The following is a 13,644-nucleotide window of genomic DNA, read 5'->3' as shown; positions in this document are numbered from 1 at the left end:
TCCAATCCAAAAGTAAAGTTTAACTTTCTGGGGCTTTATGACCTTGGTGATGAAAATGCAATTATTTATCCATTGCACAAATACATACTGAATACTTACCACCTGTCAGACAGGAGTCAGGCACTGGAGAACCAATCTGATGGAGGATCAACTTAAACTAGAACTCAGACCCCTCAACATGTCACTTTGGCAAATGTGTACAGAATACACCCCGAACATGAATTCTGTAAATAGCATGTGTACTTGAACAATATGCTTTGGAGTCAGAAAAATCTGGTTTTGAATTCTAGTCTTCCTACTAATGACCTGTGCAAACACAGGTAAATACTTAATCCCCGTGGGCCTCACTTTCCTGACTTGTAAACTGTGGGTCACACCTTGCTTGAGATTAAAACAGTAACAGATAATACACGGAAAGCACCTAAGATGGTAGGTACTGAAGGAAATTTAGCTGCTGTTGCTGCCACTACTATAATGATGCTGACAATGATGACGGTGGTGGCAACCACCAAAAACCTTGTTCAAGTATATTATCACATTCTCAGATGTTCGCTGTTAAATGGGGAATAATAAAAAGCTATGTGTGGTGAGCACCTCTATGTTCAAATCCGTTAGCGCCTCTGAGGAAACACAGACCTGCTGTTTCACATAAGAATCTCTGCTTGGGCTTCCCTGGTGGTGCAGTGGTTGAGAATCTGCCTGCCAATGCAGGGCACACGGGTTCGAGCCCTGGTCTGGGAAGATTCCACATGCCGCGGAGCAGCTGGGCCCGTGAGCCACAATTACTGAGCCTGCGCGTCCGGAGCCTGTGCTCCGCAACAGGAGAGGCCGCGATAGTGAGAGGCCCGCGCACCGCGATGAAGAGCGGCCCCCGCTTGCCGCAACTAGAGAAAGCCCTCGCACAGAAACGAAGACCTAACACAGCCATAAATAAATAAATAAACAAACACTTTAAAAACGAGGAAAAAAAAAAAAAAAGAATCTCTGCTAGATTCCTGAGTATGTGCAAACTCCCTTCATCTGAAGCATCAAATCAAAAGACTTACTGTAAGTTTTATGGCCTTCTCTGGGGCGACTCCCAATAACTGTGGCAACAGACCTGAAAAACAACAAAAGTAGAAGCGTATTAAATAAATTAACATTAACTAAACACATCAACAGCTCTAAAGAGGGGGATCACAATGTAAAAACTGGGGCAATCTTTGCTGCCATTTTCTGCTCTTACCTTGAATGAGAATACTTGAAATGGAATGTTTAGGTACTAATGTCTAAGAGCCACATCAGGCCTGAGTAAATTCCCCCCCACATTCTGGATCGTTTGCACACTGGGTAAATCAACAGTATTAGTGATACAGGAAATCTCATTATTCCACAGATTTGCTTTTTTCCCTCCCGCCTCTTAAATCAGTGGACTTTAGTGAAAATATTCTTTTTCTCTAACACCTTTCTCAGCTCCTCACCCCCCCCACTGCCCACGGTTCAGCCATTCATACATTTAGCAACTATGACTCTGTGACAAGCTCAAGACAAACGAGGCTCCCTCTGACTGGTCTCAGATGGAAGGAGGGGAGAGGCCTTGCTGAAAAAGTTGGGGAAACGTGCATTGCATTTCGGGAAGGGGAACAGACAGGGCAAAGACAGCAGAGTGGGAACAAGCCTGGTGTGCTCAAAAATGAGGGAGAGTGTCAGTACATCACCTCGGAGGAGGCAGGCACAGGGAGAGGCACGGGTGGGGCCTGATGCCACGCTGCAGACCAGGACCCCGAAGCCCGATATACTCCAAGTTAGGTAAGAAGCGTTTCCATTAGGAGGAGAGTGATGTGTCACTTCATGTTTTCAAAAGACCACTCTGGATGTGGTGCAGAAAACAGGGCATAGTGATGGGGTGTGTTTGTGTGTGTGTGTGGTGTGTGCATGGTGTCTGCGTGTGGGGTGTGGGGGGTGTGTGTGTGTGTGTGTGTGTTGTGTGCGTGTGGGGTGTGGGGGTTTGTGTGGTGTGTGTGGGGTGTGGGGTGTGTCTGTGTGTGGGGGGTGTGTGTGTGCGTGTGGGGTGTGTGTGTGTGTGTGTGTGTGTAACTGGCTCCGACTGCTAGAGCTCAGTTTTTAGCACTAACACCTGGTACACATGAAGATGGCAGAGCTCAGTTTTGGACACGATAGGTGGAGTGGAAATTAAGAATCAGGGCACAAGGAGGAGGTGTGGTCTTTGACAGGAAAGGGCCACTTCTAGGAAAGGCAGTTATGACAGTAGTGGACCTACATATTTGAACTAAAAAAAAAAAAAGTTACCTTTTTCATCTGTTCTTTCTAAGAAAATCGAATCAAAGACAAATGCCTTTCCTTGGAAACACTCAGTAACCTAACCCCAAGGATCAGAATATATTGTTGCCGTGTCGTGCTGCTGTCCTTGGGAGGGTCTTCATGGTGTTATCCGTCACCAGTAAGTACACTTTCCTAATTCGCTATATTAAAAGGTCCACCCTCAGCCTCTTCGGAGAGACCAGCCCTGCCCACATCATCTTCTTAAAGAAACAGCCTACAGCCAAAAGTCACTAGCTCAAGGGATGTGTGCATCCAGCTTGCAGATGTGTTTTGTTGAGTAGCACAGGTCTTAAACATAATTTGAGATTATAAAGATAGATAGACAGATGGCTGAATGGATGACTAGATTGATCAACTGATTGATTAATGGGTCTGACAGCTCTGGGCCTCCTTCTGACATCACAGCAATCTATCTCCAGCTGGGCGAGGCTCTGCCCTTTAGACAGGACCCAAGTATCAATTCAGCAAGGTCCCCGCCACGCCCTAATGCCAGCATGGCAATAAGGACAAGTGCCAATTATCGTTCATCATTTCTTGCTCTGTTGCTATCCTCATTAATAGAGAAATATCTCTCTGGGCTTATGGCTTTACAAAAAGGGAGAAACTAAATAGACCAAGACAGCTTCATGATTTAGGCAGAATTGGAGAAAGCGCATTTCATTGTAAAGCTAAATGAGAAGGATGCTGATGCTAATCAGAATTTCCTCTAAAAACAGCCAACATATTGTTTATTATGTGTCAGGCACCCTTTTAAGCACTTTACTAACTCATTTAATCCTTAAAACCACCCGGTAGAGTGGAAACTGAGGCATATAGAGATTAAGTCGTTTGTTCTCAGTTACCCAGATGATAAGTAGGGAGACTGGGGTTCAAATATAAGCCATCCTCCTCTAGAGTCTCTGCCTTTAGACAACACCCAACTCTGTCCTCTGCCTGACAGGCAGATGTGTGCTTGCCTTTCACATCCAGCCTCATTTGTTCACTGATATAACGAAGCTGCCTGGATCCTATAAACAGTTGGGTTTGCAACGTCTTCTCTAGGCGGCCATATTTTGAGCCTGTTTCATCCCCAAGGGCAAGACACCTAAAAGATGTACAGCCAATGAGTTCAGCAACCTGGGCCCTGTGACCTGGCACCAAGAGTAGAGCTACTCAGTCAGGATCCTTCTCCCAGGAGCGTGACAGAGTTCTCAAAGGCGATGAGCCAGTCAGCACAAAGGCACAAACTGAGAAGGTGCCAGATGGGGCGGGGAAAGTGGCCAGTTGAAGACATGTGTGTGATAATGCCACAAGGAAGTAGCAACTATGATACGAAAAGGAAGAAGACTGGCAGGAGAAAATGTGTAGCGAATAGAATGGAGACACCCAAGAGAGAGAAAACACACAGCCCGTGAAAGGTGCACAGGCGGGAGGGACGGCCTTGACCATCTTCCGGTCCCACTGAGGCCAGATTCCAGTGAAACTCCTGCCCTGGGATCCCTATGAGATCTCGGATTTCCTTCTCTCTCATGTGAACTCTTACCAAAAGTTCCCCTATGCTTCTGCTAGCTTGAGTACGGGCTATACCCTTTTTAATCTAAATGAACTGAAACAGCACAGAAAATGTCAATATGGAACCATCTGGGCAAAGCAAACGCCTCTTATTCAAAGTAAGAATTCTCTCCTCCTAAACTGTGCACACTTATTAATCCTTTACTTATACCATGAGATAACATCTATGAGGAGAAAGGCTTTATTATTACTTTATGAAAGTACAACATTAATTTCTACCAGTAAAATTCAGGGATAAGCTGGTTAAACTACATCTTAACATTTACAATTTCCATTCTACTCTCTGCATTCAGGTCAAGTACCAAAATGTTTAGTTAAATATTTACTTGCTAGATGTATTATTCCCATCATTAAATTGTAGACCAAGCCATGGATGGGCTGATAGCACTGTGATTTAAATGATGATCTCTTGTCTCTTTAACTACCCTGTGATGGTCTTTTTAAATGACTACTAAAAAACAGCCCACAGAGCCAAATGACTAGAGTGTTAGATACAATCACTTCAGCCAGCCTTCTAAGCTATCGAGATTTGTATTTCTCACTATAAATTTAGTAATGCACTGTGAACAGCAGAGAGCAAAACAAAACAATAGAGAAAACCCTGCTTTGAAGACTATATATAGGGCAGCAAATATTTATTTGTTCAGCAAACATTTACCAAATGCTTTCTGTGCCTGGTACTGGAAGAAACTGGGATGAACGTAGTAAGATCTGTGGCATTCCCTGGAGCCAGTGTCAGTTTAGAAGAAAAGGGAGCCCTAGGTGTCTGTGTGTGCCAGAAAGGAGACACACCACCTAAAAACAGAGTGCTGAGTATCACAGCCCTGGGGCACCAAAGTACTATGGGAACACAGTGGAGAGAACCAGTTATTCTGCCTGCAGGAGGGAGAAAAGCATCAAAGAAGAGGAGATACTTAACTTGATTCTTTAAGGATAAGCAGAGGTTCACTGGAGAAGAGAGACATGAGTAGAACAGAGGACAAGGTGATCCAGGCAGAGAGGACAGAGCGTAAAAAGGCACCGAAATCTCTCAAGACCATGGCACAGCCAGGGTGAGGGCGAGATCACTGGAGGCTGTGGTGAGATCACAGACATTGTAATAAACAATGGTAGCAGCGATAAGGACAACAGCCAGTACATGGCAGGCACTTCTCTATGCGCTTTATGTGAATCAACACATTTAATCTACACCACAAGTAGTCAATAACAATAACTCAGCACATGTTATTTTTATCCCATCAACGGATGAGGAACTGAGGCAGACTTCTCGGAGCCTGCCCAAGGTGGCTCAGCTGTTAGGTGGGGCAGTGGGGTTCAACCCTAGGTGGTCTGGCTCTAAGGGGGAGCTCCTATCCGGTATACTGCGCTGCTTCTCCCCAGGCCACACTAAGGGGGTTGGAAAAAATTCTGTAGACACATGGGGTGGCTTTTAAAGAGTCAAGTTCAAAAAGTAAAAAGTTCTGGAGGCAGGTGAAGGACAGATGGTAAGGGCAGAGAACCAAGGCACGAAGAGTAATTAGGAGGTTAAAGTAATTTAATCTAAGGCCCTGAGTTCCACTGTATTAAATGAGTAACTTCAACCCAGTAAGAACAAAACCAAAGTACAAATCCATTCCTAAGACCTGGGCCAGATGCTGGCACTCAGTGAGGTACTGGCTAAGTACCATTCTTGTGGTGACAACCCTGGCAAACTAGGGAACAAAGGGTAGCTGTGGATGACAATCTGAGAGCCAGTAGAGATGTGGGCCTTGACACCATTAGTCGTGGGCAAATGCCCGTTGGGAGGGGAGGGGCCCTGACCTGCAGGACAAGGAAAGTCAGAGAGGTGGGAATTTCAATAAATCTCCCGGTTCCTTGACCTCAGAGGGAGGAAGGGTAGTGTGGCTCAGTAATGCCTAAAACAGCCAGTCTGGTGAAGGCACTTCAACGCCATCACACTGAAGTTTAAAGCACATGTATGTTTGACATCTGGGTAACTCAGCAGAAAAATTAGGCTTCTAATACAAGATGTTTCTGTTGGATTCTGGAAATTCATTTTAACCATTAGAAACAGAGAATGGATGTGTGTGCTGTTTCTAACTTGTCAAAACAGCAGTCTGTTTTCCAACTGCCTCAAATGAAATTTATTAGTGTGGTTAGTTTTCTAATCTTCTCATTTTAGTTCAGCTCCATCAGCACATATGGCAATGCTTCCTTGGCAAACTTCACCAGAAGGCTGCTAATGCGAGAAAAGATTTACAGGGTACAATATTAATACAGTATTTTGTCTTGAGATTTCATGGGGTTGAGATATAAATCACACTATCCCCTCTGATTCCCATCCTTCATGCAACCCAATGAGAAAGAACTGAGCTGGAGGTGTGGGAACTAAGCCCATACCACGAACCTCCACTGTAGGCTTCACAGAGAACCCCCAAAAGGAAGTTCCCGAGAGCAGTGTGCCGGTCAGAGGGCCACTAAGCTGTAGTCTTGCTCAAAAAAGTTTTTAGAAATATAATTCTAGAATCTCAGAGTTAGAAGGGACTACGAAAGAAACTCATTAATAATGCTGGCCTAATTAAAGCTATTTGTTTCCAACGGCTCGGCAGCAAAATGAATGGCTTGGAGCACGGGCCATGCAGGTAGACAGACCTGGGCGGGAATCCTAGGTCTGCACCTCTTTTGTGCTGAGTGATCTTGGGGACGTTATTCTTTGAACTCTAAGTTCCTCATTAGTAAACCAAGGATGCTAATTACGACTCATTGGTTTATTATGATAATGATATGAGTAAATGTATACAAACAGCCAGACACTGTTCACAACCTATATTACGTATTCAAAAAAGGCGATGAAAGTTTCTTTCTACCTATTTGCTCAAGGCATATTCTTGATTATCCTCTTGCTTACAAGAGGCAATTCATCCTGAATAATGCTCACAGCCCGGAATTAGGCGCCTATGGGAGTACAGGAATTAGGGAAGTAGGTTAGGCGTACAATGCTGCTCCCCATGGCATCGTGCCCATCCTTAGGAGAGCTGTCGCCAAGCAGCGAGGGCACACGCGGTCTGACAGTGTCTAGCAGCACCACTTACTTTAGGCAAAGATAAGGAAGCAGTACAGACGTAACACCACATCTTCAACTACGTTTTTAAGCTAAAATAAAATGTTTCAGTTAAGAACTAAAACAGTTCTCCACCTCGGATGATAAGCAACTTTTTACCACGTCATTTCTCCTGAGGAGTAGAAGAGCCGGGCGACTAAGAGCGTGGAGTCTGCAGCCAGGCTGCTGGGTTTGAATTCTGACTGTTATTTAGTAGCTGTGTGATTGTGGTTAAGTTACCCAACCTCTCTGTACCTCAGTTTCCACATCTGTAAAATGGGGATGAACACAGTACCACGGGCATGGGGTAGTTTCGAAGATGAAACAAGTTAATATACACAAAACCCTCAGAAGAGTGCCAAGCACATAGTAAGTACTACAGAGGTGTTCTTTTGTTGTTCTTCACCTCCATCAGCATCACTATCCTCTCCCTCTTCCATGGAGACGGCTCTAGAGAGGCTAAGCAGCTTCTCCCGTGTCCCTCACTATGTGGTGACCGTGCTGTGGCGCTGAGTTGAATTCGGGTCCATGATGCCTCCCAAAGCAGGGCTCTTCGGCCCCGGGATGCTCAGCTTCTCCCTGTGCACTCTAGTGGATTTATGGCTCCAACAAAGGCATTGTTTTCCAGCCCAGAATGTTCTGAAACTTTTCTCTGGGTGCCGGCTCACGCTGGGCTAGCAGGCTGCAGGGCTGGGCCCTTTCCCACAGTAAGAGGAGGGCGGCTATGTGGTGGGCACCACATCTACCTCCACACCTCCCTCTCCAGGGAATACGAGGCTCTCACAGGAGAAGGCGCTGACCTGCAGAGCTGAGCTGCAGACTATAACCTGGCGGGCAAGTGGGAGTCAGGGCTCAACTGGGGAACGAGGCTCAGAGAAAGCAGCGGGTCAGGAGCCGGGCTGAGGGTCCACGAACAACTGTAACCGCTGTGCGGCAGCTGTCCCGACAGGCCACACTGGACAAGACACGGAGGAGCACAGATGATGTCGGGCCACAGCAAGGGAGAGACCCGTCATTAAAGCAGCATTTCTGTCTCAGGTCAGACAGAAGACAAGCTCAAGAGTGGCCAGCCCGGCCCTGAGAAAGGTAGCTTAAAGCACGTAAGACAGCGTCCAAGCCATCCAGGGCAGAGACAGGCAGTAGAGCTTGGTAGGGGATGTTAATGCATAAAATACTCCTGTTGCTGTAGCTGAAACCACATCCAGCACTCTTCTATGTTATCTAGTTTCAACCCAGAGGCGACCCCTCCGATGTTAAATTCTTAGCCTCCTGACCTCGCCACGGAGGCCCCTACACTTGTCCCCATCTTCCCAGAGAGCCCTCCTTGCTTTCAACATCAGATTAACCTTTATTCTGGAGCTATCAGCACTCTGTGTGCCCTGCCTCACAGCTTTTCTTCCTGCTCCTATTTCCATGGCCTTCTCTCTTCACTTGTTCAAGCTTTCTTCTTCCCCTCCCACCCCGACCCCTCCCCTATGTCTCTCTGCTTTTGATTCATACAGCCCCCAGGCATGAGGCATGCCCCTCCTCTCCCAACTACACTATCCCCTTTCATGGCCCTCGTTACTATCCAGTTTTCCACCAGCTCTCAGGATATCACTCCAAGCTGAGTGTACAGTGGAGCTGGGGGCATGGCACATATTAAGATTTAAATGCTTGTTTATCTGGGTTAAATATTTTTGCTCAACATGTCAAGAACCGTCTATTATTTTAGCTATGGCTCAGGATGCCTTTGGGAGACTGATTGTTAAAGCATGACGGAATGATACTGTCATGGTCTAGAAAAACCTTGGTTCCTGTGACTCCTCCTCTATTTGGAGGATTTCTAGAAGTGAAGATCATTGGGAAGAAGAATCATACCCTCTCCTCCTTCAGTTTTTCACTCTAGTATATGGCAACTTTCAGGGTCCTGGTTATCTTCTCTTCTATCTAAATTTCCTCGCTGCTGAGATTTAATCTATTTCCCTTGTCTCAGTCTCAGCATTGGCAGTAGCTGGTAATAAATTATCATTCTTGAGGCCTAGAACTAATTCGTTCACTAATTAATCTTCTCTTCTCCAGGTTATGGCTAGCTCCATCTTTCCCAATTTTCTAAGCTCATCATTGTTCTCATCTGGCCCTCTCAAGCCTCTGACGATACTCCCACCCACTTCAGTTCCAAGTTTGTGTCACCTTAGTCTCCCCTTTTAATGCTTTGTGCTCATGGTAGATTTCTGGAGATTTGATTACCCAACTCAGGAACTGTCCAAGTCTTTTGTTCATTTTCACTTGATTTCCTATAACCAAATATCTGCTTTTTGATCTACTCACAACTTTACACCCTAAATGAAAATGTGCAGAAATTGGCCAAGAAAATAAGACTCAAACCAAACCATTCTGCACTCATTAGAAGCTCTGGTGGACATGAATGGACATCATGACTCAGTGCAGTGTACGGATTCACTGTGGTTTGTGCCAAGATGCACGGCTTCTTAAGTTATGCAAAACAGACTTGTACAACCTCCAATTGCTTTATTTTGGTGATAGAATTTTTAAACTTATTTTTATCTACAAGAATTAAGCAAGAAGGAATCTCACTGTGGATCCACATAATTTGGATACTGCCTTCTATAAAACCATTAACCACCCAAGAGACCTAGCTTAAACTAGCTATCTGACAAAACTTCCTGAGATATCACCACAATATCCTCTAGATGTCACCTTGAGAACATTCCAGGATGGAAGACGACTGCTTTTGCACCACGCAGACAACCCGAAACAGACACATTTAAAACTCTGCAAATGGGGCTTCCCTGGTGGCGCAGTGGTTGAGAGTCTGCCTGCTAGTGCGGGAGACGCGGGTTCGTGCCCTGGTCTGGGAGGATCCCACATGCCGCGGAGCAACTGGGCCCGTGAGCCACAACTACTGAGCCTGCGCGTCTGGAGCCTGTGCTCCGCAACAAGAGAGGCCGCGATAGTGAGAGGCCCGCGCACCGCGATGAAGAGTGGCCCCCGCTTGCCACAACTAGAGAGAAAGCCCTCGCACAGAAACGAAGACCCAACACAGCCAAAAATAAGTAAATAAAAATAAAAAAAAAATAATAAAAAAAAAAAAACTCTGCAAGCCTGGTCAATGGGCTGATTAAAAAAAAAAAATTTTTTTTTTTTTTTTTTTTTCTGTCAACTGCCTCAAAGACTAAGTAGTACTCCAAATTAAGTTTAACTCACAGTGATCTAATTTCCCTTTCTGGCAGGTTTTCTTTTTTTCCCACGAACAGAAATAAAAACTAAAACCTTCCTTTAGGAAGTATTTCTCCTGAATCCATCTTTCTCCCCATGGTCCTCCCTCCCCATAACATTTTCCAATTTCTAAGGGTACTCATCTCATTACCTGAAGCATCTGAGAGAGGAGAGTGTAGCAAAAATTTAGAGGTAGAAATTAGTTATTCCTGGAACGTTAAGAGCATTTAATTATGGATGATTACCCAATCAATTGTTTCTCTTTGATATGCCAAGTCTACAGCTAGCCAATAACTGACTTGTTTGGTCATGTAGTTCATTCAAACCAAATGAGCTGTCAGGTAATTCATTAAGGATTTTAAACACCTGAGTGCATTAAGTCAATCTGGAGACTGGGGAGGAAATAGAGGAAGACTTTTACAAGTGACTTCAGGGAGATCTGGATTTTCTTGGGTGTTATTTCCTGTGATACAGACAGACTTAGCCTAAAGGGTCTGAATTTCAAAAATTACAGAAAAACCTAGGAAAATCAATAATTTTCTTGTAAAGAAAGTAGTCCGCATTATAGAGAAGGGTTGCAGAGTCAGTCTCATAGGATTTCTAAGGGGATCATTTCTAACAACCAAACTTACCCCCGAAGATAAGAGGCTCTGAGAGACAAAGAAGCAGGGAGCTGCACAGAAACATGGAGAGAAGACCTCACCAACTCACAACACAAAAATTCCCAGGACTCAGCATCAACTGAAGACAGTGCTAACAATCCCCATAGCTGTGTTATCAGTCGCCTTTTGACGACGGGGCCGTGATGCAAGCGTGGTCCCTGCTTATGATGGGATAACTTCCAGGACCGCCCACGGATGCTGGCAACTGCCAGAGAAAGGACAGAGGAAAACAACTCGCGCTGAATGAGTTCTTCAAAAAGAGCCTTTGGGCTTCCCTGGTGGCGCAGTGGTTGAGAATCCGCCTGCCAATGCAGGGGACACGGGTTCGAGCCCTGGTCTGGGAAGATCCCACATGCCGCGGAGCAACTGGGCCCGTGAGCCACAATTACTGAGCCTGCGCGTCTGAAGCCTGTGCTCCGCAACAAGAGAGGCCGCGATAGTGAGAGGCCCGCGCACCGCGATGAAGAGTGGCCCCCACTCGCCGCAACTGGAGAAAGCCCTCACACAGAAACGAAGACCCAACACAGCCAAAAATAAAAATAATAAATAAATAATAAATAAAAAAATTTTTTTTTAAAAAAAAAAGAGCCTTCGCTCTCGGACCTCCACAGGGAACTATTTCTAAATACAAAACCGCTTCCTTTAGAGTTCCGTATTCTTGTTGTAAGAAGGAAAAAAAGAGAGGGAGAGCGATGTTACATTAACCTTGTAATAAGGATGCATGCTGCAAGCACCTTCTTTCAGGGCCAACTGCCAACTTTTCCTCCAAATATAGCTTTAAAATAGGGGAGAGAACTTACTTATGCAACATTCCCAAGTTATACTCTTTGGGAAATATTAGCGATTATATACGTCTTGATGCAGAAAAATTACACGTTAAGCAAAATTCCATAATAGGAAAAAATAGGCTCAATATTTTGAAACATGTTTATAAATTAGAGATGTACTCTGTCACCTTCTCAAGTATTGCTAGGTAGAGTGTGAACAGCAGCAATTCTAAATTCTCAAAATTTAAATTTAACTGTTTTCCCCTGGAATATTAAACTTTTAAACAAAATTACATTTAGTAAGAAATTTACAGTCAAAGAATCACATGTTGGGTGTTTTACATCTTGACTTTCTACACGAAGGTTAGAATACTGATTCTCAGAAACAGTTGGGGTCTTTTTTGTTTCTATTCTAATTTTTTGCTGGTAATTTAGTTTCCCGTTTTCATCTGATCCCTCTCTTGTCCAATGATAAGCATTTACAAATATACAGTTACACACAATTATTAATCAATGATTATGTGCAAGGCACTAAAGGGAATTAGTCCCCAACCAATCAAGAATAGGAATAATTCATTTATGAAGCAAGACTATATACCATTTTTTCAAAAACCTAAACTGCCAATCACCTCTTTGCTCTCAAGATGCAAATTACGAAACAGAAACTAAACAAAGCTTTAGAGTACATCTTTTGTTCTAAAATTGTCTACCAAAAGAGATAAGAAGTCAGGGCGAAATGAACACAGGTGACTCCTAGCACTAATCACCTTATATTCACACTCTACTTATCATCCTCTGACAAGAGAACCCCTTAGGGATCAGGCACCCAAAACAGGTTAGATAAACGGCTCTTTCTAAACCAGGAGAAGGATGAGGAGCTGCCTCTTTGGTGTTCAAAGGGAGCCTCCATGTCTGTCTAACAGGCCGGCTTACTCCCCTTCCCTGAGGAGTTAAAACCAGTTCCGCCAGTCTCACCGATATAACTGAAACAGCATGAGGTTTATGGGATGGCCCAGAGTAGCTCAGTACTCAGGTACGCTTTAAGCTCTTTTGTCCATGGCGTCAAAAGGATAGGTTGAGGAAGGAATTCCAGATGCAACCAAGTATCAAGACCCGCCAGGTGTGGTCGAAGAGGAAAGAGAAGGGACTCAAAATTCAAACAAACCAGGTCAACACAAGCACATTAAAGGCATTCAGCAGGACAAAATTTATTTCTCACAATTCTAAAGGCACCCTTGACGTTTAATCCAACACCAAGGGAAGCCCATAAAAGTAGTTTGTGAAGCAATGCCAAGGCTGAGACATTTGTCCGGTTCGAGGCTCAAAGCTCTCCCCACAGAAGACAACCCACATGAACAGGTAGTAGTAGCCTTTGCCTGAATCACTGCAAAGCAGCAACTGTGACATTAACCTTGTACTACTCGGGAGACATTTCGGGAGACATTTCATTTGCGAGGTTTGTTGTCACCAGGAGGGAAAAGTATTTCAAATGAAAGGCAGTGACCCTGTAAGGGTCATCATCAATCACCTGGGGTCAAAGACCTTCCCAATTGTGAGAAGAGGCAGGGGGTGAGGGAAAGAGGGCAGAGGAAAGATCAAAAGGCCTTTGATGGAGGTTATCTCCCTACACAAAAGAACCTGCGAAATGGAGCTTCTCTGGAGTTTGAAACCTCCTCATTGCTAAGGTGAGAGATTTCAAGAGGGGTCTTTGTTGTTGTTTTATTTTTAACTTGGGTGCTTAAGAGGAAGACTAGAGTCAGCAGATGGCAGAAGAGGCCTACAGGCACAGGCTTACACGGCTGCTGGCTTCAAGGTCTGTCTCTGCAGAGTACTAAATACTATCTCCTGGTAGGGGAAGGGAGGGAAGACCCCGTCTGCTTTGCAGTCGCCAAATGGCAAAGTGGCTCAGCTGGAACTGCCTCACGATACTGGATTTTAGCTGATGCAAATACAGTTACTTCTCTTTGTAGAAGGCAATCACAGAGGGAGTGGCCGGGAAGTTAAGTCATGTCCTTTAGGCCAGTGCCAGTGGTCAAGCAGTCAG

The 13,644-nt window shown here is 44.8% G+C and overlaps 1 protein-coding gene across 1 annotated transcript in view; it reads right to left on the bottom strand.

The window, feature by feature from the left end:
- SLC25A13 (solute carrier family 25 member 13) overlaps positions 1-13,644 on the bottom strand; it is a 209,976-nt gene that overhangs the window by 54,186 nt on the left and 142,146 nt on the right. Inside the window, 1 exon segment of the mRNA XM_082398331.1 lies at positions 1,047-1,099. Coding sequence (XP_082254457.1) covers positions 1,047-1,099 — 53 coding nt within the window.

This window comes from Balaenoptera borealis (assembly GCF_965194805.1).
Source record: "Balaenoptera borealis genome assembly, chromosome: 7".
NCBI lineage: Eukaryota > Metazoa > Chordata > Mammalia > Artiodactyla > Balaenopteridae > Balaenoptera > Balaenoptera borealis.
Note: the sequence above shows the minus strand (reverse complement) of the source record. Positions and strands in the feature narration are given on the sequence as shown.